Genomic DNA, 25,600 nt, shown 5'->3' with positions numbered 1-25,600 from the left:
AATCTGGGAGCACTCTGCCACGTTGGTGAGATTGGGGGTAGTGATAGGCAAAGCTGAAGCACAGAGAAGTTAAGGGCCAGATTTTTGAAGGTATTGGGTGCCAAAAAAAGCAAGGATGCCACAAACCATTAAGCAACTCTGCATTGTTTGGGCACCCAATTATCTTCAAAAATCTGGCCTCAAGTGACTTGCCCAAGGTCACACTAAGTCTGCAGCGGAGTTCAAGACAGAACAAAAGTCTCTTGACTTCAGTACCATCTGTTGGACCAAGCTGTTGTCTCTGCCACCTTTTTGTCTGATACTTACTGACTTGCTCATCTACATTTTTGTGAAGACTTAATTCTTGTTCCATTTTAGGCTTTCATAAGGTAATGGAAGGAATCAACAAAGCCGTTGAACTGGGGTACAATCCTGTTAAGGTAAGATCATTTGGTGCATAGTGCCCTCGAACCCTGTGTTTTACTCTGACTTGATACTTTGCCTTTTGGGGGTTTGTTTTTTTTCCTTCAACGGTTGGCAATTTTTGTAAATATGAAAGACATTTTCCAGTAGCATTGCAGGGCCTTCCCAGGACATAAGGGCGATCCCACCGCTTCACCTTGTGTAGCTGACTCAGCCATTTTTCATTCAAAGCCTCAGGGTATTGAGATCTTACATGGGAATACCAGACTGTCTGCACAATGAGTACAGGCTCCTTCTCTCCCTCCAGGTGAACTGTGTAGTGATGAGAGGCCTCAATGAGGATGAGCTATTGGACTTTGTGGTGCTCACGAAGAACCAGCCGCTTGACGTGCGGTTCATTGAATACATGCCCTTCGACGGTGAGTACTCTTGGTGTGTAACTGCCTGTGCAGTTTTGCCTTCTCTCGGGGGGGAGTGACTCTGGCTAACAAGTCTTTGCTACTTGGGCTTCTTTTCTGAAACCTGATTGCATTGACTGTCTCCTGCAGGGTGCCTGAACCCCTATTTTAAACCTAAGAGAAGCTTTGTGTAAAGTAGCCTCTGTAGTTTTCAGTGCTGTGTCCAAGGACGCAGGACAGGTGGATGGCAGGTCCGCATGTAGTGGGTGGGAGGTTGGGTGCCCTGCAATGGGCAGGGGCTGGAGGAGGGGCTGGCTTGTTATATATTGGAGATGCCTTTCCATGAGATTTCCCTCACAGAAAACGGAATAGTGTCACTGTTATAAGCCATGCTTCACCTGTGAAACTTCCGTAGTTCCTCCTCGCATCTGTTTTCTATCACGGTACCTGTCCATGGAGTGGGTTGTTCTGCTTATAGTGAGTTGAGGCATGGGGTACGTGTATACAGCAAAATAAAACCTGTGGCTGGCCAGTGTCAGCCAGTTTGGGCTGCAGGGCTGTTTTGCTGCTGTGTAGGCTTCTGGGCTCGGGCTGGAGCCCAGGCTCTAGGACACTACCAGGTGGGAGGGTTCCAGAGCTCAGTCTCCAACCCGAGCCCGGAAGTCTACACAGCAATGAAACAATCCTGCAGCCTGAGCCCCACGAACCCAAATTGGCTGGCACGGGCCAGCCATGGGTTTTTGTTTGCTGTTTAGACATACCCGTGGTGCCCTTCAGGGACCCCGGATTCTAGCCTCTTTGCTTCCCATGCTCCAGAAAGAAAGTGTCCTCAGTGCTCATGATATCAAAATTGCTCTTTACTGGAGTGCACTTTTCCTGCTAACTCTTTCCAGAAAGGCCCTCCATCTCCCCCTTCCATTCCCATTTTCGGAAAACTGGGGCCATCTCCACCAAGCTGTTCCATGTTGGAATAATTTATCTTCAGCTTCTGCATTGAACTGTGCCAGAACAAGGGCAGAAGCCGCAAATCTGCACCAGAGCTAGCGGACGCAGAGCCCCTGGCTAGGACCCATGTTGCCACTTCATCGATACAGACAGTTGTTCTGATTGTCTCTCTACAGATCCTTGCTCTGCCTGACAAGTCCAGGTTGGTTCACCGTTCATTGCATCCTCTTACCCAAGGAGTCAGGGATTGCTAGAACAATCAGTTGTAAGGGTCAATACAGGTCCTCATAGTTTGGGTGTTGAAAGGGGCAGTTGAAATCCAGGTACAAGGACTTTCTGTTCTTTCCTATTTTAAAAACTCGTGGTGGCTAAATTTGTGCTGATTTAAAACCTAGGCAACAAGTGGAACTTCAAGAAGATGGTGAGCTATAAGGAGATGCTGGATACAGTCAGGCAGAGATGGCCTGACTTGGAGAAGCTGCCCTGCGAGGCCTCCAGCACAGCCAAGGTGGGTGCAGGCTAAGAACACTATGAAGGGAGACCCAGTGCTTCAGCAGAGTGCACAAGAACTTGTATTTGGAATGGCTGGAGCAAAGAGGATTAGCACGTGGCATAATGCTCCATAGTCACGTATGTAATGATCCCAAGGTCCTCGATCAAACTGCATGCACACAGCCTCAGTGAGCAACAGTCATTAACTTTACCCATGGAAATACCAGGCACCTACCAATTACTGGTACTTGTCTGTCAGGTGTGAGTGTCAGTGGGGTAGACATGTTGGGGCTTATCTTGGGGGGCTATCCAGAGAGAGGGTCCTGGTTGTGTCGCTCATAGGAGTTTCCAAGGTATGAGGAATACTAAACCTGTATTCTCTAGCCATATCTTTATTCCTATTTTAGTCTTGATTTAAACCTGGGATCTAAAGGTGACAGGTCTTAATCTCCCTTGATTCGGCATGTACACCTCTACCTCGATATAACACTGTCCTCGGGAGCCAAAAATTTTACCACATTATAGGTGAAACCACGTTATATTGAACTTGCTTTGATCCGCTGGAGCGTGCAATCCGCGCCCCCCCCTTTCCCCCGGAGCACTGCTTAACCGCATTATATCTGAATTTGTGTTATATCAGGTCGCGTTATATCGGGGTAGAGGTGTGTTAAAAAAAAAAAACCAAAACAGGCACCCCTTAGACTCATTAAAAGTTGAGGAGCAGTCATTGATGCAATGCTTTTGTTTGTTTATATCATTGTAATATAAAATAAGTTTAGGCCTTAGCACAGGCTGTCGTCATTTCAAATTTAATTTTAACTAGGTTTATTTTTTCAAAAGAAAAATGTACCTAATTTAAATTACAAATCCATTTAAAACATGTAAATATCATGTATCTACCCTGATCTATTCTTCTGTCCTGGGGCTGCTTCAGGCTTACAAGGTACCAGATTTTCAGGGGCAGATCAGCTTTATTACCTCCATGTCAGAGCACTTCTGTGGATCCTGCAATCGGCTGAGGATAACCGCAGATGGGAACCTGAAGGTAGGCAATGAAACAAGATGCCCTTCACCGACTTAGAGCTGAAATAGGAGGTTGAATTACTTCTCTTAAATGGAATGGTGTTGGAGATGGAAGAGGCAGTAGTGGACAGGAGAGGGGAAGGAAAGTGAGGGTGAGATTTAAAGAGGGATGAAATGGAAGCGAGTGGTCAGCCATCGGAGCATTCAGATGCTGACTGTACTCTGTAAACTGCAATGTAAGGAGAGGAATTGATGGCCAAAGAATTGATCCGTTGTGTAGCACTCAGATTTAAAAGAATGACAGTGTGAAATCTTGTCAATTTTAAAAAAATAGTTTGTCTGCTTGCCTGAGTCCCCCTGCTAATTTCTGTGGTTTTATATGTGCAGATTTTCCTTTCTCTGTTTTTAAAAAAAAATGTTCTCTGTGTTGACACACCAGTGACCCTGACTGTACACCAACTGATTTCAAATGCAGAAAGTGAACAGGAGGAATAAAATTCCTTATTTTTACTTTCAAACAATCTGTGTTAAGTGGGACAATAGCAAATTTAAAATATAAATAAATAAATTTTTATGTCAAACTGAAGTGACCATAACAGGATCAAAACCACCCATTTTTCCATATACCTTTCCAATACTTGTATGTTGAGATCCATTTGTCAATGTTCAGCACCCTTTGCTGACCAAAGAGTAAGTGTCCTCTAAGTTAGCTGAAGGTGGTACCATTATACTAAAGCAACTTGCCCAGGAACAAAGTAATCCCATGACAGGAATGGCAACTTGGTATTGGCATCAAATCAGTTTGTGTGCACTCTCAGCAATTGTAATACACTTGAAAATCTAGAAGCAGTAGCTGTGGAACTTTTTAAAAAGTCTCCTGCTCGAATACTTCCTTCCTGGCTTAACCCTGGGAACCAGATGGGGCATCTCTCAGCCCAGCTATGGTGCAAGAAGACATACAACAGCAGGAGAGATGAAGGAAGGAAAAAAATCTCATGACATCTCTGCCTGCCTGCTGTGTTCCCAGATGGTTCAGTTCTATATACTCCTAAAGTAAATGGCTAGCTTGTGGCTTTAGCAGTACTATTGTCCTAATTCCTCTCCCATAGACCAAGTTGTTTTTTTGCTGCCTGATGTTCAGGTAAACTGCTGTAGTAGTGGATCCTATTGGGTTCGCAGCAAAACATCATTTGGCTCCCAGACGCTGGACCTGTTCTGGGTTGAATTTTGTGCATTGCAGCCCAGCAGGCCACTGAATCTTGTTATCCAGTGGTCAGTCAGCCAGACCCAGTACTGCAGTGAATTTCTAGGTTTATAGCCCATCCCATGGAATTCTGTTCTGTGCCACAGTTAAACGCTAGAAATGAACATTAGAAATGTTCATCCTTGAGAATGAGCTTGGAGATCTGGGTACTGCTGGGTTTGTCTCATGTGTTCATTCAAAGGCCCTGTGCTCTTCCCTGCCTCCCCCTCCCCTTCCCCATTTAGGTTTTGTAAGGGTATAGAATCGCACAGCTTCCCTACTCTGCTGACTCAGAGACCCTCACAGCTGCAGGGAGCAATGCAGAGAAGACAGCAGAGTCATATCCTACAAAGACCCAGATGCATGGCTGGGAAGTAACTGTGCCTTTTTATTATTTGAATGCTTTGCCCAGTTTTCGCCCAGGATGCTGACATTGGTTGTAGTAGGAATAGTGTTTCCCAGCTAGCTTTATTCACTGTCTCCCTTCCCCGTGGCTTATTGCAGGTGTGCCTTTTTGGGAACTCAGAAGTGTCCTTGAGGGATCACCTACGGTCCGGGGCTTCAGAGGACGAATTGGTTCAAATTATAGGAGCAGCAGTGGGCAGAAAAAAGAAACAGCATGCTGGTACGTTTACTGGGTACAAGTAATAATGAGGGGCTAGGACAAACACTGCCCTTTTCTAAAATAGGATGGATGATTCACAAGACCTGGTAGCGGTGAGGGGAAAGCTATTTTGTGGAATTACAGTGACTCAGGAGAGGAAACTCTGAAGTTCCCACTTGATTAAGAGCATTATCTGCCACTGGTCTTAGCGAGGCAACTGGTAACAGGTCAGTCTCAATGTTCCATGGTTACTCTGAAATTTGGGTACTTTTCTGAAGCTTTCTTACCCACTTCCTGAGCTGGGACCCAGGCTGTCTAGCCACCATGTGGATTTCTGGGGTTGTAAATAGAACACTGAGTGTGGCTGTAAATGAGTGCCCTCCTTCTGGGTGCCCCCTTGTGGCCTTGAGGCAATCCTGCAAGTGGCCCCTCACCTCAGTTTTCCTTTTGAGTGATCCAAACTCCTCCACTTCAGGCTCTACTTAAACACCTCTGCTTGGGACCAGTAGATTACAACGTAGTTCATAACAGTAGTCCCAAAACACAATCCGTATCACTCCAGTGCACTCATTCTTTGTTCGCACAATACCTCACCGTCTTCTATAGGGTGACCAGACAGCAAATATGAAAAATCGGGACGAGGTGGTGAGTAATAGGAGCCTATATAAGAAAAAGACCCAAATATCGGGACTGTCCCTATAAAATCGGGAAATCTGGTCACCCTAGTCTTCTGTCACAGCTAGGCTACTTATCAGTCCTTGTCAGTCCCTCTGGTAGGGCAGGCACCCCAACACTTCCTTCTGGGGTGCACTCCTGCTCTTCCCAGCAGGCAGTCCCATGCCCTCTCCATGCAGCCTTGCCAGGGGAGCATCCCTCACTCCCTCTGGCCCTCTCAGTGTTCCTCAGAGTCCAGTGACTAAAGCCATCTGCTGCTCTCCTCTCCTTCGGTCCTCTGTGGCCCTTGGCTCAGAGCCAGCAGCCCTCTGCTGCTGCTCCTGCCTTCAGCTCTCTAACTTGGGGAGGTCAGCCAGCAACCTCTCTTGCTGTTCTCCTGCCTTCAGCCTTAGTTCAGGAGAACCACTTTCTGCCTCTGGCAGCTTTTATCTCCAGCCCTTCTCCTGTCTGGTTATTACCATCCCTAGTGGCGACCCTGTAATTTTCAGTCAACTTACTTTCTTGTTGTTATTATGTATGCAAACCTTTTCCCTTGCCTGCCTTTCCACTTTGCAGCATTCTGAGAGATCCACATTTTCTCATTAGAGTTAAATGAAGACCACAAGTACCAGAGCTAGGCTGCTGATCCATCTAGTCCAAGCTCTTGTTTCTGACTGTGACCAGTACTGATTCTTCAGAGCAAGCTGAGAGAAACTACTAAGACACAGCTGGTTCTGCAGCACTGCCCTGGGGATAGGGAATGGTTCCATCACCCCCGTTGTGATGCATTTACACCCTGATGCTGGAGACTGGATGATTCTTCTCTCAGCTGGCATACTTGCAAATGATTTTATTCACAAATCTTGTCCAGCTGCCTTTAAAAATTCAGCTACCAAATGGAACTCTGACCGCCTGCGCAGTGAATTCTAGACACTGACTCCATTCTGCGAGGAAGTATTTCCCTTTTTGTTCTAAGTACACTTGCCATTAGTTTTACTGAGTGGCTCTTTAGTTCTCTTTGAAATCCCTAACTGTTGTCATTATCCTTCTCTGGACCTAGTAAATCTATCTGCAGGTCAGGTGACCAAAACTGAGTGCACGCTCTCAAATGAGGGGGTAAATCCAGGTTTTTTCAATTTGTCATTCCAGTCCCTAGATGCTCTGATGCTTTTCTTACCCTGCTGCTTCTCTGCACTAAGCAGACATCTTCATGTCCTGGGAGAAACCTGACATGTTCAGCACTCCTCAGTATATGTGCGTAGACTAATTTTCACTGTGCACAACTCTTACCCAAACACAATTGGGTCTGCCACCATGCTGTCCAGTTAATCTAAACTGTACGTCCATCTGGATTCTTTCCCTAGCTTCTTTTTTTTTTTTTACTACTCACAACAATTTGAAGTCATCAGCATATGCCAACTCAGTGTTCCCTGCTGCCTCCAGATCATTAGTCCCCGTACCACCAATCCTGAGGTCTCTTGGTATTAGCCTGCCTTGTACTGGAAGGTATACAGGTGTATTGAGAGGGATACAGTGCTGTGTAACCTATTTACCTATATGGTGAAATACCATTGCTGCTGCTGAAATATGACAGTATGTCTAAGGTACTTAAAAATGGCCCCTGTTGCCATAGTAACTGAGTGTCTCACAATCTCTTTTAATATAGTTGTTGTTGCAAACCTTCAGAGGCCATAGAAATACTATTATCCTCATGTTTATAGATGGGGAATTGAGGCACTGAGAGCCTATGTGATTTGCTCACATAACACAGGAAGTGGCAGAGCAGGGAATCGAACCTTGGTATCCCAAGTCCTAGGCTAGTGCTGTAACCACTGGACCATCCTTCTCCGGTCAGCCTGAATTATATGACTGCTGTAACATGCAGAGAGTAAGTCTCTGGTTATAGGAGACTTTCTGGGAAAAGGCTCCACTGTAGGATGGCAGCTCTGTACTTGGGCACTTGCATGTTGTCCTCAGACCATGTTTTACGTTTTACTGAGTTACTCAGTATTTTCTTATTAATTTGGGGGGCTCTCCTTTTTCTAGTGTGTGGGTTAGGAATGATGGGGTGGGGGACAGCAGAAGAAAATAGAAGAAGAAAACAAATGACTTAAAATGTGTGTTTAAAAAAACACTAGTAATTTTTACATGTACATTATTTTATTTCTAGGCATGTTTAACATTTCCCAGATGAAGAACCGGCCAATGATCCTGATCGGTGGGTGACAAATCAGTACGTAATACACACACCATGGTTTTATTAGGTTTACATCTCTGGGGAGTGGAAATGGTCGGGGGGTGGTGGTGGTTGTTGTTGTTTCCTAAGCTGCATATATTTCTATTTTGCTTTGGGCAGAGATGAACTGATTTTAAAAAATGTGGTCATTTTTAAGTCTATCAACGAAAACAGGGGCGTAGGGGGAGGGAATTGGTGACTCATCCATTAACTTCAGCCTGTCATCCTGCCATATGTGGAATGGGTCATTTATATGGCTGTCATCCATTTCCATTTTGAACTTTTAAAAAATGTGTTAGGCTTTCAAAGTTGCGTGTTAAGGCCTTTGCCGCTATGTCTCTTGTTTGCTTCCTTTGCATTAAGCAAGACCAGGACAATGATACTACAGCACTTCTGGGTGTTTCTTATAAAGCAGGATCTGGCTGAGATTTTGGTACCTTGAACAAATTGCAGCATAAACATTAAACTTAAAGGATGCAGGCTTCACTCTGTTGCTGGAGTAGAATTCCTTGATGGTGACACACTACTGGGGTCCCTGCTCTCAGGCATTGTGGCATAGCTACCAAAGGAAAATCTTGCTGCTTCACCTCACCGCCCATGTCCCCTGAATCTAGACAAGTGGGTTTAAAAAACCTGGCATTTAATTGAATTAATAGTGTGAGGACTCACTTGCATAAACCATGGGGTGAGAATACCACTTACTAATTGCAGCCTAGTGGCTGTTGGGTACTTATATAGCACCCCTATCCATAGTCAGGAGCGGCGCCAGGGTTTTTGGTGCCCTAGAAGGGGGTCCTTCCTCGCTCCCGGTCGTTGGCGGCAATTCTGCGGCGGGGGAGTCCTTCCGCGCTCCTGGTCCTCGGGGCACTTTGGCGGCGGGTCCTGGAGCAAGTGAAGGACCCGCCACAGAATTGATGACGACGACCCAGAGCGCGGAAGGACCCCCCGCCGCCGAATTGCTGCCCTCCAAAATCCTGGCACCCTAGGTGACCACCAACGTCGCCTAAATGGAAGCACCGGCCTTGTCCATAGTGTCTGAATCCCTAATGCCTTGGACTAAAGCTTGGGGGGGGGGGACCAACAAGAGTGCATTATTATTATTTTTTTCCCTTGTCTTCCCAGGGGCAGTATTTTCAAACCCACCCTTGGCTAGAATGCTTGCCCCAGAGTTCTCTGGCATTGTCACAATGACAAATCAGCTCTAATTCAGAAGGGGGCGTGGGAGAGAGAGAGAACAGATTTCAAACCACTTACTCCTCTAATGAAATAGTCTAGTGGTCAGAATAAAGAACTGAGTCTCCTGGGTTTTATTCATTGCTGTTACTGATTTTTATGTGACACTGGCCATGTACGTTTGCCTTTTCCGTGCCTGTATCTCCCTCCATTTATAAGGAAGGGGTGGAAAGATGTTGAGTGGATTACTTAATGAATATTTGTAAAAGCATTTTAAGATCCTTGGATGGAAGGTGCTCTAAGTATCATTACTCCTTGCTAAGAAGCTCTGATATATCAAGGGGGAAAACATTTTATTTCAAGCCCACTTCTTCTTTTCTAAGCGAAGCAGTAAATCAGCTATTATGCATGTTGTGGTTATAACTTGGTAACTCAAAGCTGGCCAGAATGGGCAAGTACAAGTACCTAGACTGGGAACAGGCAACTGTATCGTTGGGAAGGTAACATTCCTTAGAATTGCAAATCTCCACTGCGGCTGTTTTTGCAATACCTGTTCCTTTAATCAGTACTCTAGTAAACTCCACTCGGTCACTCTGCAACTGGATTCTGCGGAGTGTCGTATTAATATGGGCTTTTGCTTTTACATTTTTTTTGCCCTTCTCTTGGAAGAAAGGTTTTAAAATTCTTCCAATTCTCATATCTTTGATACCATGCTTCTTCTGCCATATGGCGTTTGTAGGTGAACAACTTGAACTGTGCAGGCAATTCCTGGTTTGCTTGGTTCTTTGGCTTTGTTGCCAGAGTTGCTCTACTACATTCCAGAAAAAGCAATCTCACAGGCTGCAAAATAAGGGTGAGCTGGGTTTTCGAATGGGATGAAAAGTAAACTATTTTCCCTCCCAAACTAGACCCCCATCCACTGTCATTTATTAAGCTATCTATGGGGCTTCTTTTTAATTTTAAAATAGCATTTGGAGGAGGAAGGGTGGGAGGTCTGGATGCAGAGATGGGATTTATCCAGCTTCTTTTGGAATAGCAGTCTGGTTACATGCAATGATAGCAGAAGTCTGTCCTGTTCTTCCCCATCTTGAGAAGTAACCACTGGCATTCTGTGCATAAACAGTACAGTCTCTAGGACCGGAGCTGAGTCAAGGATGACACAATGTGATGTGCAGACCATGGGTACAGATGGAAAGCAGATTGGGGGATTTCCTAATTTGTGTGTTTAATTGCAGGGTTCAATTAAAGCTAGTGTGCAAACAGACAGGAGGTAGAGAGAACATGGAATTCATTTAACCAGACCTAATGCAATGGAAATGATTAATCTCTCTTGCTGGCCTAAGAAGCTAAACCCATCTTCTTTTCTGAATTACCTAAGCCTTGACACCCTTTTATTTAATTTGGTCTGTCCCATGACTATTTTCCTTAATAGAAATATTAAGAAGAGGCTGTTCTCCTCCCAGCTTCACCTTCGTGATGGGAGAGTCCTTATTCATTCTCTTATCTGTCAGTTGGAAATTTTTCAGTGCTGAAACCAAGTTTAGCTTTGCAGATTCACTAATAAGGTACAAGCAAAACACTGCTGATCTACAGCAGTAGAAAGTTACTAGTGCATTGTACCCATCATAGGCATGAAAGTTCATGGTCTTGCTCTGCCTTTTTGTGTTACGTGAACAATGTGTATGAGGACAGAGGTACCATTGTGTGGGATTTAAAGGAAACTTGTATAAAAGAGGCAGCTTGTGCTGCATCCCTAAAGTGCATGACTGCAGCGTGCCTCATCGCACTTACTCTCGTCTTCTGAACTCGTCTACTGTCAGTTAAACAGAAGTTTTACGTGCCTCCCAATTGTACTAACTGATGCTCCACCGCTGAGCAGCTTCAGTCCTGTGGTACTGAGCTCTTAACTTACAGCCCAGCCTCCCCGCCCCAGTTCAGGCACTCTGCATGAGTTTACCTTCAGTCCTGCAGAGCTGAGGCCAGCAAGGGGACTGAAGGTCTCACTTACCTTACATTCTTGATTTTTTTTTTAAATGAAGGTTCAAGATGCCCCAAGACCTATATGAAAACAAGATTGTCTCTGCACTGTTGCACCGTTAGTGTAGTGTCCATTACAAGATGGGCTGCAGCCGGTAGATCCCATTTCATGAGGTTTCTCTCTTAAAATCGGATTAGTGCTAGTGAATGAGTTCTTGGTGACCCCTGCCACTCCTAGTTAATTACCTGTTAGAATCTTTCTTTAAGCCGCTCCCTCACTCGGTGACACCACAGATGTACAAACAAATTCAGCCCTAATGTGAGAGGGGAGCTGCCTCTGCTTTCTCCATAGCTGAAGTTAGCCCCTTGTCGTGATTAAAAGCTAAAGACAGTTAAATTCTAGCTCTGAACCAAGATGCTCAGAGTGTCGCTCCCGGAGCTAGCAGAATGGCAAGGCTGTTGAGTTTAGCAGGGAAGAGGTTAAATAGACACGAATCTTCCGTTCGAAGGTTTTGCTAATCCAAGGCAATAGACCCAGTACAGTGTGGTGAGGGGCTGTTTGCAATGTGGGCTGGGCTTGGGACTCTTATCAGAAAGTAGTAAAGCAGGTAGGGACCTTGCTTTTCCCTTGGGGAAAAATAAAGCACGGTGTGTGTCACTCATGAGAGCTGCTCTGACTCCTCTGTGAACAGCTCTTGAACTTGCTGTTTCCCAAAGGAGTCCCGCTTCAAGGGGCTACAGAAGGGGTTTGCTGATCTGTGATCCACTAAACCTCTCCTGAGCCTCTGTATTGCTTAAAGGAATAGTGAAGAGCATAGGGGAGATCTCCTTTTTAAAAAGCAGGTTGCCACTACTTGCGTCTTTGAATTATAAAGTAAATCACTTCCATTGTGTATGTAACAGGCTCCTTCTGTCATGGTGCTTGGCAGTGGATGCTGTAGAAATGCCAAAGTTGGGGGATTAGTGTGAGGGGCAAGAAGGGATACATCCCAGTGGATTTAAATGAAGATCCAAATTAAGCTGGCAGAGGTCCTGGCCAGGGCAGAGGAAGTGGGTGTCAATGAGGGAATCTGAGCTCCCAGTGACTAAGCCTCAACTGCCATGCACATCATTAACTCGTATCAGAGGGGTAGCCGTGTTAGTCTGGATCATCATTAACTCGGTAAGAACTGGCAGCACTGAGGGAGGTTCCCAGCGTGGAGCCTGTCTCAGAACTTGCAGGCAATGCAGCTGGTGCTTGTCGGCCCAGCTGACCTCCAGGGCTGCAGCGAGGAGCAGAAACCAGGAAAGTGAAATGATCCTACTTTAAATAGCGTGCTGGAAAAGGTGAGAGCGGCAGCCAGAGCTGGAGGGCAGGAAAGTGCAAAGAGGGAAGTGGAAAAAAAATTGTGTTTTTAAAAATGAGCCTGGCATTCTTATTTGTTGAGGAAGACGTTTTTAATCACCCTGTCACAAGAAGGAGGCAGTAGACCCTGCCCCCTCCCCCAATTATTTTTTTCCAAAGATGAAGTCCAGGTAATTCCTCGGCTTCTTGTTCTCAAGCAGTGGGAGCAGTGTTCTGACTGCATCCTAGTTCAGATATATTTTAGCTTATCCTTCAAATTAGTAGCAGTAGCTTGTGTCTCATCTCTATTTATCCTCCTCTTCAGAGGCAGCATTGAAGTCGACCCCACTACTGCAAGATGCCGTGCAGAATTCTCCAAGTTCAAAGCAATGGGGCCACAGACCCGGCCACTGGCTAACGCCAAGAGCAAGTTTATCCAAGCAAATGGGAAAAGCATTTAAGAAAAATGTGTTTACAGGACAGCATGCCTTGCCAGGATCTCGCTCAGAGCAACAGCAGCTTGCAGCAGAAATTCTGCAGGCTGAGGCGCACAGCGTTTGCATCTTCCGAAAGAATTTGAGCTCTAGCTCGGACACACAGTGCCTTAGGACAGGAAGTCCTTCCATTCACCACACCAGCCACACAGCTGTGGACAGTCACTCAGGGACTGCGGCTGGAAACCAGTCAGAAGAAAAGGGCCCAGGATCTCACTCCAAAGCCATAGGTTCTGGCTTGTGTGTCAGTGAACGGGGTCCCTCCAGCAGCCTGACTCACATTGACCAAGAGGGGCGGGCGGCCATGGTAGATGTTGGAAAGAAGCCTGATTCTGAAAGGACTGCTGTTGCCAGTGCTGTGGTTCGCCTGGGTGAGAAGGCATTTGGGATGGTGCGGCAGAACCAGCTGAAGAAAGGAGATGTGCTGGCAGTAGCCCAGATCGCAGGGATTCAGGGAGCCAAACTGACCAGCCAGCTGATCCCCCTGTGCCACAACATCCCTCTGAGCCATGTGGTCGTCTCTCTGAGCCTGGACGAGAGCAGATGGGCTGTGGTGATCCAGGCGCTCTGCCACAGCCAGGGTAAGACAGGCGTGGAGATGGAAGCGCTGACGGCCGCTAGCCTTGCTGCCCTGACTGTGTATGACATGTGCAAAGCAGTCACTCACGACATAGTCATCGAAGAGGTGAAGTTGGTGAGCAAGACGGGAGGGCAGAGGGGAGACTTCCAGCGAGGTTAGCACTTAGCAGGAGCATCCCCATGCGGGCACTGAGGGTGCTGGCTGCTTTGGTGCCATATCTGCAGTCAGGCTAAGGAAGCAGCAGCAGGTATCCTATAAAAGAATGTGACTGAGTCTCTGACCGGCCAGGCCATCTCACTGCTGTGTGCTCCTCAATTCAACTCCCACTGGACAGATCTCTGCCTGCATACACCATGAAACTTAGCACCCTTGCCAGTAACCTCAGCAGAGGGGCCATGGGTCAAAACTGAGTCCCTTCAGCCCAGTGGTGCCAGGGAAGCTGCTCTTGCTGCTGTAACCCATCCAGTGCTTAGTCAGGCACTCTTCATGAGTACTGAATTCACTTGGCAAAGGAACAAAAGGAGGAGGAGTTAATTGTATCTTTGATCAATGACTGTGGCTTGAGAATTGCTCCTTTCTCCCCAAACTTAAACTAGGAAGAAACTTCAGAAGGAGACAATGGGGAGTCATTCTAGAGTCCTGGCCATTGAGCAAAGATTTTAATAATGGACAGAGGCCCATCAGCTGGAATTATTCAGCTCAAAGTCACCTAGTCACACACCTCACAACTGCTTGGGTCCTAAATGGGTCTAATCAGTACCACAGCAAGGGGATGGGAGCTTGTCCATGAATGGAAAATTAGATGTTGGTTGGTTGATACCAAATAGCCTATGCCTAGTCCTGATTTCACTGAGGGGCATGATGCTGAATACAGAGGGCTACTGGGGTAGTGGGAACTGTAATTTGCACGCCTTGAACTGCATTGCTGTAGTTCACTCATGCCTGCCATTATAACCAACTCATTTGATGTCCCTGCATGCTCACAGGCGCATTCTGAATCACTCAGTCCATCAAAGCCACTTCCCACAAGGCAATAGGCCTCCTTCCTTGCAGGGTCTTGAAGCGATGGCCTGCAGAGGAACATCAAAGCTTACTGTGTTACCCCCACTCCAGAGCAGCCAGCAGGAAGCATGACCAAAACTGGGTAGCCATGACAGGCTTCCCCAAAGAGCCAGTATGGGCTATCAAATAATTGACTCAGTTTAAACTACTTTGTATGTTTTTGTACTCTAGCATGTTTATGGGCTGTACCTAAGGGCCTCATTCTGCTCCTTAGAGAAGTCAGGGCCAGAACTCCTCAAAACATTAGCAGAATCAGGCCCTTAATTTCTGGGACTTGAAATCCAGCTGAGATTTCCCCCTGAGCTCCAGCAGATTCTGATTTATTTTTTTTAATCCACCTGCCTGTCGTGACTGTTTGTAACCCCTGCTAAGGGCATGTCATGGGATAACCTAGTCTGATGCTTGCTTCTTCTATAGACTTTGCATCCAGCCAGCAGAGGAAGCCTGAGCTAACTCTTCCATCAATAATGCTGCTGTTGCTGAACTCAGTGATTCTTTTGGCAAACAGGGTTATAAACATCCCTTTGCTGTGTTGACTCTGCTCCAGGAAAGGGGAGGAAATCCTTCAATATTTGTCAAAGCAACCCAGGAGAGGGGAAATTGGAATAGGCACTTAAAGTCTGAAAAATCAGTCTTCTAAAAATGAAGTCCTTGATGTTGCAGAGTCTTATGCTTTTTTGGTTGTTAAAGCCTGAACCTCTTGAGGCATGTGGCTAGACAAGGACTTCTGCTTTTTTTAAAAAGGAAAGTTTCTCTGCCATGAGGAGAACTAGGAAAACTTTGAACTTTGACCTTCATTCATCCTAAAAGCTCTAAGCCACTGGGCAAACAGAGAACCCTGGGCAAGGGGGCTGGCACATGTAATGCTTTTTAAACATTTAGCGTTGGTTACACTCAGCACTTGAAACAGTCACCTTGCAAAGGATGATCTGCAAAAGCAGGAGTTAATTTTGCATGTTTATTGGAGTGGAGGGGAATAGACAGTAAAATATACTGATTTGTCAGTCTAAATTGAAAAACAATTCTCCCTTTAGAATCTTGAACTTAAGTTTTGAGAGTTTCTCCTGCTACAGTTGAGATCAAACACCTACAGCAGAGCAGGGATTCCAGCTCTCTCTGCCATCTTAGAGGCTAGTGCCACCCTGTGCTATGGCTGGAAAGATGCACAGAAGTCCCTAATTCAGATCTTGGCAGACCAAAGCCTTTTTGCTTATAAACCTTGTGTTTAAAAATGAAATCATACAGTCCTGTGTGAGGAATACTTCAACAGTAACAGGTTGTTTTAAAAACACCCTACCCTAAATACTTTTAACCCCTCTTTATTTTAACTTGCTCACCACTGCTGTATTTTGGTTTTAAACAGTAACCTGAAAGCTTTACCTAAACCTCAAAGACCAGGAACCCCTAACTTTAATTTATGGTGTGCTCCTATGGCTTAAGTTTCCTGTCCTTTAAATACCAGTGCTGCCGCCCCCTTTGATACACACAACAGAGGAAGTTTTAAAACCAGCTTTATTAACCTTGCTTTCCTATTAAACTAGAGCTTTCAAGTTACTTGAAAGAATTCTTTCCTTTGCCTTATGATTGACGATTATTGTTGGTACAGTTTATATTGATCAGACCTTTCATTTTAAAGATTAATTAAATTAGCACCTCTCTGAATATTCTACCTGAACACACCTTAATGGTAGATAAGTTACATAGCTATGAGAGAGAAGTGGTCACTGATGAATTGGGAGTCTAAGTACTTCAGGGGTATGTCTACACTGCACCTGGGAGTGAGCCTCCCCATGTGGCTCAACAGACTGGTGTTAGTGGGCTAAAAATTGCTGTGTAGCCATTGCAGCTCAGGTTGGAATTTGGAGGCTCTAACCTGAGGTACATTTGAGAGCCTGACCTCCAGTCCAAGTCGCAACATCAAAGCGATGTCCGCACAGCTAGTTTTAGTGCACTAGCATGAGGCTGTAGACCTGGGCTAGGATGCTTGTTCCCCATGTAGCTAGACCCTTACAGGTTGCACTGGGTTTCAGCTACTGCGTGGGTGCTGAATTCCTGGCTAGTTCCTTTCCTGCTTCTCTCGAGCCCACACGCCTACATGAAGGGGAAAAGTCTTCCTTGTAGAGAACCACTGGCCAATATTAGCAACAAAGCTTCCTCGACCTGCACCGCATCGCTTCCCGCAGTCCCCAGTGGCCTGGAACAGCAAACTGCGGCTAGTGGGAGATGTCACCGGCCAAACCTGCGGCCGCTGCAGGTAAACAAACTGTCTCGGCCCACCAGTGGATTTCCCTGATGGGCTGTGTGCCAAAGGTTACCAATCCCTGCCATACAACAGGAAAGGCATCGTTTATCAAAAAGCGTTTCAGGTACTTAGTCTGTTTGGTTTTCTTACAGTTACTATGAGATGTGACTAAGAGCTCTTCTATCCTGCACTGAGGCAATGAAAAGATACAAACACACTCTGAGTGCTCAAATACTATAATTCTGCACACAAGGTCCTATTATCACATCAGACCATACTGATTACTTGCCATCATGGCAGAGAAGCTCTGCTAGTTTAAGAAGAATATTGGTTAATGCACAGAAGATTCCCTCTGCAATCCCTCTTGCAGAGCTGGGGGAGGAGGGGAGTCAGGCTTGGAAGCTAAGTTACCACACTTCAGCCCTGATCCTCAAAAGAATGTAGGCACCTAACTCCCACAGACATCAGTAGCAGTTGGGTGCTGAAATCCTAGGAGGATCTCACCTTAGATACCATGGTGATAGGCAACCTTAAAACCAAGTAGAGCGGTTTCTACATGTCAGGACTGAAGCGAATTGACTGAGCTAAATAGGGAAAGGACACCTACCTGCACTCTGCCTTTGCCTAGCTTGCTGTAGGCAAGTTGACTCTTACTTTCATAAGCACTTTTTATCCACCTACATTTACATCTTTAAAAAAAAAAAAAGTACAGCCTGTTGCATGAGGTTTTAAAAACAACCACCTGTCCTGATTCAAGGGGTTGAGGAACAATGAGTTGTATTCAGTGAGAGAAGAAGGTTTAAACTAGAGATAATGGTGCATTTGGACACGTGGCTCCTCGGCTTCTGAAAATCTGCTATGGTGCACTAGTTGATTTAACAAGCCAGGACCCCCACAGAGACTTTGAATTTCACTATAATTCCTGTATTTAGGATAAGGAGGAAGTGGGGATTGTAAGGTTATCTGAATAGTTGGGGCAAATTGACAGTTTAGCTCTGTGTTGGTGCCATAACATTTTCTTGTTACATAACCAAGCCTTTGAACTATGCAGTTATTCTGATATAGATAAGATGTTGAATTAATTAAGCATGAGCGTCCATTTATTTTATGAGAATGTGTTGCCAAAAGGCACTGGATAATAGTGTGCGTGTGTTTGTACCCCTGCTCCAACACACAAAGTGTGTTCTCAATTACGCACAAGTAAACTAGGTCAGTATTTTAGAGGCTTATTTTGCTCCAATACATTTTTTAATAAAGACTAAATAGAAATGGAAATGAGCCTCTTTGTGTAGGTTTATTTTTGAACAAACATTGTCAGTGTTTAAGCTTAAACTCCCTTTTAAAGTTTTCAGTGAGGGGGTCTCTCTTCAGGAGAAGCAGCCTCTTCTGAATTTTCTCTAGCTCAACAGGTCGAGTTTGGCCCCGTGCCACGTTACAAGTTAGTACAATGGACAGACAGTGATCGCCAGTGATTCCTTCTATGGGGGGAGATGGATAATTTCTCCATATAACTTACTTGGGTGATGCTTAAAAGAAAATGTCAATTTACAAAAATCTTTAGAATTGAGCCAGGTCTAAGTGGATGTGCCAAAACTGAGCATCACATAACCTTAGCACTATAACCTCAGTCATTCATCATTTCACTTCTTCCATCCTTCCTTGCCCACAGTCTGTCTGTTATACTCACCCATTGAGTCTTGGCTAGTAGCTGGGGTTCTGCTGCACAGTTACCATTCCATATTCTCACCCTGTTCTCATTACCTGTTCCTGCTCAGTAATGTGGCGCTCCTCCTACTCAGTTAAAGTGATTCTGTGTCAATAACTGGCTGTGTTAACAGGTTTGGCACAGAGACCCTACCTAAACCTCCTATTTGCTGTTCAAAAGAGATTGATCTGCCTTCCACCTTGTTCATTTTTCCATCCACACTGCCCCAGAAGCAAGGAAGAGATGTTCTGCTTGAAAACAAGGAGCCACATTAAGTGAGTAACTTACAGATTTTGGTGAGTTATATGTGCAAGTCCTGCATGCATGGGGAATAGAGCCTTGACTCAGCACCTTGTCAGGTAGAGAAAGTTATGGGAAAGAGAGAGAGATCCATTCACTTCCAGCTCACTGATAATGCACCCTGGAGCCATAGTTTCAAAAATCATTGCTATGTAGTTTTGGGGGCCCAATGTGAAGCAAGTTTGGCCTTAGTCCATTTCCACATACACAGGTGCCTCATATGAGAGCAATCGCCCTTACAAATCATGCTAAAAATATCCATCTCAGTCTCAGAAGAGAGGCTCAGGATCAAGTTGACCAAAGTAGGGGATGATGCTTAGCAGAGTCCCATCCACAGCAGGGCAATGGGGATTTTGCACAGAGGGGGATAATACAGGATTTCAAGCTCCAGAGCTGGCCCTCTGTCACCTTTGTAGCTGCACTAAATTCACAATGGTAAACACCTGCTGTCTCTCCCCTAGTCTCCTTTCTCTTCTGATCCCAGTGCATGCAGTCTCCTTCCTCCTCTGCTGATTAATGACCTGCTGGCATACAAAGGATAGGGCTGAAACAAATGGCTGAGTGAAGTTCCTGGCCTTAAATGAAGCTAGTAAACCCCAAACTGCCTTGGTCTCAGCATCCAACACAAAGTGATTGCAACTTGGCCTGAATAGAAATAAGGATACTGAGTGTGTGAAGGGAAAAGCCAGTCAAAGCTTACTGCTAGAGATGCCCCATCACTCCCCTAGGATAAATATGTAAACGGAAGAGTCCCATGAAGGGATCTTACCCACCACTGCCCTAGACCATAGAGAGCCCCCCCCCCCCACACCCCCTCAGAATCTGCAGCTAGGGCAGAAGAGGTGCACATTGTCATCTGGGCCACCAGCAACAAGTCCACCCAAATGTTAATACAGCCTCAGGATGTAGGAACTTCTGCACTGAACTCCTCTGCTAGGAAACTTCCCCCGAGGGTGTTCTGAGACCATCTTCATCCAAGCCACATTGCCTGAAGGCTGGGGCCCCAGCGCTGGTGCAAAGAGGCAAAGCCTCCACACAAATGGTCCAGTGCCACCAGCAGATGGTTGGTGATCTGTGGAGCATATGAGGGTTGTGCACCTGCTGGTGTGGGGGGAGCGGGAGGGGACTCTTCTTTGCCTCCTCCCCCTCACAAGAATGGCTTGGGGGAAATGTAATGAGGGGAATTCCACAGTTTTACTCCTAAATGCTCCTCCTGCAGAAGGTGCTCTGTGAAGGAGGCAATTCTCACACCTTGAGTGAACTTAAGAAGGAGCAAAAAGAGGACTACAGAGTAAAATTCAGAAATGCAGGTATGGAAGTCTCGTGATTATGGCTTCTCCTGCCCTCTGGTACCCATAATTCTCCCAGAATTTTGAGGCTTTTACAGTCAATCTAACACCTTCTCTGTTGGCCTTTTACAAATGTTTCTGAAATCTTCATGAGCCAAGACCAGGTTTCTGACAGGCTGACAGATTGACACAGCGTCACCCCCCTCCAGCTGCCCCCAAAATGTGTGTTCCTATCCTAGCTAGGCCATACCATAGAACCTTGAGGGGTCTGACTCCCCCACAAGCCCCCTGACACCTCAGCAACATTTAGCTTTTCATGCCACTTAAGTCTCACTGAATGGGTGAATTGTGGCACCCCTCGTAACCCATGTTTCTGTGGACACAGGTAATGGGAAAAGATTTGTGGCATTGCCTCTGGTGTCCCCTAGCATACTTTCCCCTAGCTTGTCTTTGCTGTTTCACATTGTGTGATATTCTCTGTTCAGGACTCATTGAGCCTTCGTCCTTTGGGGCAGGTAACCAGCTAGCCACCATTCCCAGCTGGACGCTGACATGGACATTTAGAGCTATAAATCACTGGCCAAGATTTTCATCAGTGGCTATTGTTTGTAGGTACCTAATTTGAGACGCCTTAAAGAGGCCTGACTTTTAGAGTAGAGATCTCCCCCTCTGCGTCTCCCCCCAAAATAATGCCTCTTTTAGATAGCTCAAGCTGAGCCTCCACAATCACTAATACCTTTTGAAAATCTTGGCTCTGAAAAGCCATTTAGGGCAAAATTCCACTCTCCATCACACCAGTGCAAGTCTGGGGTAACTCCACTTCAGACAATGAAGTCTCACTCCAGATTTGGTTTTAACTAAGAACAGAATCTGGTTCTTCCTCCCCACCCCACCACTGGCCTTTAACTAGCTTGTGGCTCCCTTTGTCTGACTCAGCGGTGGTAATGCAGGCTTGTGACAGTTTTGAAACTGCTGCAGATGTGTGCATTTTGGCCAGGAAATAGGCTTGCTAATTAGTTAAATGGAAACAGTTTTGCTTCGCTCCACTTAACAGGACCTTGTTCCAAGAGAGGCTTAAGGTTTCAGTGAACATAAAAATAGCTGGAGGAATTACTGGTTGCAGTAGGCTACAGCACTAACCTTCCACTTCTGGAGACTCTAGTTCAAAGCCTGGACTTAGGTCACCCACGAAAGTGGATTTGGTGCATCTATCATTGTCACACTGCAAACCCACGACATAGCTGGCAATCTCTGCCCTAGATAGAGGCAGAGGGCTGGGACAGCAAAGGGGTTTGATTGAACTGGTGAGTTATGTATGCACTATACCTACCAAGGCAGACTTCTCATCTTACTGCCTGTGACTGAGATGAGCAGCTGGCCAACTCTACCTCCATTTGTCCCTCACTGCTGGCAGCGCCACATTTAAAACAGTTCAGTTCAGTGATGTGTGCACAAGCTACCCTGAGGACCTGGGCAGAAAGCAGATAATGATACAGGGTGATTATAATTGCACTAGCATGGTGTTTGGAGTAAGTGATAGACCACCACCTACTGGAGTTTTGAGGCATTAGTACTTGTAGGATGCTCTTGTGTGATCTCAATAAAACCTTAACATAAGCTAGAGCAGGAAATTGATCAAACATATGACTGGGACTTAGATCTGGATTCACATTCTGGCTCTATGTTGACACTGACATTCTGCATGGCCCTAGTCAAATCACCTAATTTCACTGGAGCTCTGGGTATGTCTATACTGCACAATAAGCCTGGACTCTGAGTCAGGTTTGAGCCCAAGCCCCCCTTCTGCCCACATACAAATTAGTCTGATTCAGGTCAGCAAACACTCAGGACCCTGGTCCTAGGACCCTGCTCAGGGGGTGGTTAACAGCTCGAGTCTCACTGTGACTCAGGTCCAAGCCCTGTCATTTTGTTGTGTGGACACAGGTCAGGCAGGGTTGCCAACTTTCTAGTCGCACAAAACTGAACTCCCTTGTCCCGCCCCCGTCCCACCCCTCCTGAGGCCCCGCCCCCACTCCATCCCTCTTACCTCTGATGCATGCTTGCTCTCCCCACCCTCACTCACTCATTTTCATAGGCTGGCTCAGGTGGCTGGGCTGTTGGCAGAAATGAGGAGTTCAGGGTGAAGAAGGGGACTGCGGGCTGAGGCAGTGGTTGGGGTGCAGGATCTCAGGTGGGGTCAGGGATGAGGGGTTTGGGGTGCAGGAGCGGACTCTGGGCTAGAGGGTGGAACCGAGGGATTCAGAGTATTGGAGAGGACTCTGGGCTGAGGCAGGGGGTTGGGGTATGGGCTCTGGGGTGGGGCCAGAAATGAGGGGTTCAGGGTGTGGGAGGGGACTCTGCACTGGGGCAGGGGGTTGGGGGGCAGGAGGGTGAGGGCTCTGATGAGGGATTTAGGGTGCAGGGGGTCTGGGCTCATCCTCAGAGCTGGGGCAGGGGGGGCACAGGAGGGGGTGTCGGGGTGCAGGCTCTGGGCAGCACTTACCTCAAGCAGCTCCTGGAAGCATGGAAGTGTGGGCAGGGGGTGCCACATGCTGTCCCCACCCCAAGTACTAGCTTCGCAGTTCCCTTTGACCAGGAACCACAGCCCACAGGAGCTGCAGGGGCAGCGTGCAGAGTTACCTGGCTGCGTAGGAGCCAGAGAGGGGACATGCTGCTGCTTCTAGGAACCACGTGGAGCTACAGCAGGCAGGGAGGCTGCCTTAGCCCTGCTGCGCTGCCGATCTGACTTCTAACAGCCCAGTCGGTGCTGACCAGAGCTGCCAAGGTACCTTTTCGACTAGGCTTTCCAATCAAAAAACCAGACACCTGGGAACCTTAAGGGCAAGCCACAAACCCGAGTCGGAAGGTCAGCATAGTGCTGTATGGAAGTGTTACCATGGCTGAGATATCTGAGTCCAGCAACTGTAATCCCACTTTTACAATGCAGTGGGGATGCTCAAGCACAGGTTTGGCAACAGAGTCCACACACCTGGATCCCACGGACCCAGCCATAGTGTTCAGTGTAGACACACCCTCAGTTTCCCCATGAGTGACACGAGGCCAATGCCTGCTCCCTATGAGTTTTGTGAGGCTTCATTCACTACTGTTTAACAAGCAGTTTTTTCAGCTCCCTTGAGGGAACTAGCCATTAATAGTGTTAGCAATGCTACTCCTTCACAATTCATGGTGCAAAAGTAAAACGGAAGAGGAAACAAAGATGATGTTTTACTGCACATACCCACTAGGGATTATCCTCGAATTTCCAGGTGCCCACTTAACACCAGAGCCATCGTTAGTAAATAAGTACCGAATACCTTGGACAACCAGAAACATCTTTCTTTTCCTCTTCATATACAAACACTCCCTCCAGCACATCTTAATACAGCTTTCTGGGCGCACGACTGACAGGACGCAAAGCCAGGAGAAGCAAAGGTTAAGGTTCCAACACCAGGAGGACCTTGACTGCATGGCTTTTTGGGTGGAAAGGGGTAAGGGAGTTGGCTTAATTTAGGATTCTGTTTGGAAAAGGATATGCCATCAAATATACAACACGTGCAATGCCGCAGAATTAACGTTATCGGTGGAGCCATAGGCCAGGCCCTCAGCCTGCGTAAATTGTAGCATAGCTCCATTGATGTCAATGTGCAGATTTATACCAGCTGAGGACCTGGCAGGCAACTTTTGCTTCAGTCTGATTTCAACTGTGCAGTTTTAATGTTTCATTAATGCCACTTTCTTGTCCTGAACTCCAGAAATCTATTTTTAATGCAAGCCTCAGTTATCGTCTTCTAAAGAAAGTGCGCGCGCACACACACATACACTCTCTCTTTCTCTCTCTCTCTCTCTCCTCCAATGATCTGCCCTTTCCCTTCCTGCATGTGATGCTGTATAGAAATGCTAAAGCTCTGTGTGGCTAATTGGGCTTGTGCAGATCAATTCCTGGGGCCATCCTCTGTGCCAAATCCAAAAATTAAAGCAGAGCCGAGTGATGGGAATAATTTCTGCTGCCCTGGAAGCCTAGTTTTCTCCTATTGCAGCTGGCAGTTGGAGAGGCTCCATTCTGCCAAAACTAAAACTTAATTGGGTTCAGTGGAAAAGACAAGCCGCAGCCAAGGCTTCCGTGATTCTGGGTTTACAGGGAACATGGGCAACGCTGGCTTAGTCCCACTGGGAAAAAGAGAGGAGACGGTGGAGATGTCACTCACATTTGGAAAAACAACTCAGCCAGAGCCAAACACTTTACACTGAGGCAGGAGGGGGCAGGGGCAGACTAGTTGCCTGGGAAGGGAAGGGGAGCCCGGGAAGCCAAGCGAAAGGCAGAATGAGGTCAGGTCTGTTTCTTGCCCTTCTATGAGCACGTCCCAGAGGCACATAGCTGGGGCCAGCAGGGGGAAGACGAGACCCCCAGCAAAGCCAAGGGGTGTCTGGCACTGTTTTTCAGATTGGATGCTGCAGCTAGGCCCTAAAAACCAGCTCAGTAATGGCCTCATAGCTTGCAGCCGTCCTGCTCTGGGCTATCAGAAAAGATATAGCAGAGGAAACTTATTTGCAATGGGAGCTCAGATACCAGTTTGAAATCGTCACACTAAAAGGTGAGAACAGCGACATGTGAAGCAGCCCAGCTGCTTCATGAAGGGCAACTCATTGCATGACATTTGTCAAGACACAAACATTTGGACCATGCTAGAGGTCCCTGGGGACTCTCTTCCCAGGGCTTGATCATGCTGCCATGAGCGAGGATGGTCTAACCACCTCTCTGTGTGTCATGACAGCTCTGGGAGCTGCCTGTCCCATAGAAAAGGACATATATTGTTGTGCAGGCCACTGTGGGTGTAAAGATACATGCAAGATCTCAGCCATTGGTAGTGTTTTCCAAGTGGCTGCAGTGCAGGGGATCACATATACAGTGCTACAGCAGGACCAGATTGAATAGCCAGCAGTCTTGCTCACCTGCTTATTTCTGCGTGGCTTTTTCTATACTGCAAACTTTAGGAGTCTCTCTAAGGATCCTGCACGACAGGATGAAACCAGCAGGGCCGGGCCACATCCTGGGAAAGCATCTGGTCATGAGGCAGTTGCTGTCCTTTGTCCTGAATCATCTAGAATTGTGGCCCCAAAGCCTAGGTGACAGATGATCATCTCCCATATCCCCACACCAGGGAAAGAGGGATGGAAGAGATCTGCAGTTCATCTTTGGCTTCAGGTTGGACTAGGATGTGTGGCTATGACTGATTGTAAGGAATAGCACAGAGGGAGGTCTAACCATGGCTGTCGAAGTCCTGCAAGCCATGAAGTTCTCTTACTCTAAGCATGCAGCCTGCAGTGTGTTATTCCACGTAAATAGAGGTTTGGGGCCAAATTCAGCCCTGATCTAGCTCCACCACGGGTCAATGGGAGTTTTACCAGTTTACTCCAGGGCTGAATTGGCCCATTGGTTATTTAACTACATAAGATCAG

At 46.6% G+C, this 25,600-nt stretch overlaps 1 protein-coding gene across 5 annotated transcripts in view; it reads left to right on the top strand.

Moving 5' to 3' along the window:
- MOCS1 (molybdenum cofactor synthesis 1) overlaps window positions 1–15,896 on the top strand; it is a 48,808-nt gene extending 32,912 nt beyond the window's left edge. For 2 of the 5 annotated variants that reach the window (XM_032790195.2, XM_032790196.2), the window contains exons 5-12: window positions 358–419; window positions 710–821; window positions 2,141–2,253; window positions 3,172–3,282; window positions 5,008–5,128; window positions 7,932–7,979; window positions 11,210–11,302; window positions 12,797–15,896. In XM_032790195.2, the coding sequence (XP_032646086.1) occupies window positions 358–419; window positions 710–821; window positions 2,141–2,253; window positions 3,172–3,282; window positions 5,008–5,128; window positions 7,932–7,979; window positions 11,210–11,302; window positions 12,797–13,704 (1,568 nt within the window). In that variant the 3' untranslated portion in view covers window positions 13,705–15,896. Of the gene's footprint in view, window positions 1–357; window positions 420–709; window positions 822–2,140; window positions 2,254–3,171; window positions 3,283–5,007; window positions 5,129–7,931; window positions 7,995–11,209; window positions 11,303–12,796 lie in introns of those variants that run through there. The other 3 variants (XM_032790197.2, XM_032790198.2, XM_032790199.2) reach the window with 3 other exon arrangements.
- Window positions 15,897–25,600: the final 9,704 nt, after the last annotated feature.

The sequence above is a fragment of the Chelonoidis abingdonii genome, chromosome 3 (genome assembly GCF_003597395.2).
Source record: "Chelonoidis abingdonii isolate Lonesome George chromosome 3, CheloAbing_2.0, whole genome shotgun sequence".
NCBI classification, from domain to species: Eukaryota; Metazoa; Chordata; order Testudines; family Testudinidae; genus Chelonoidis; species Chelonoidis abingdonii.
This window is presented reverse-complemented; position numbering and strand designations above follow the sequence as displayed.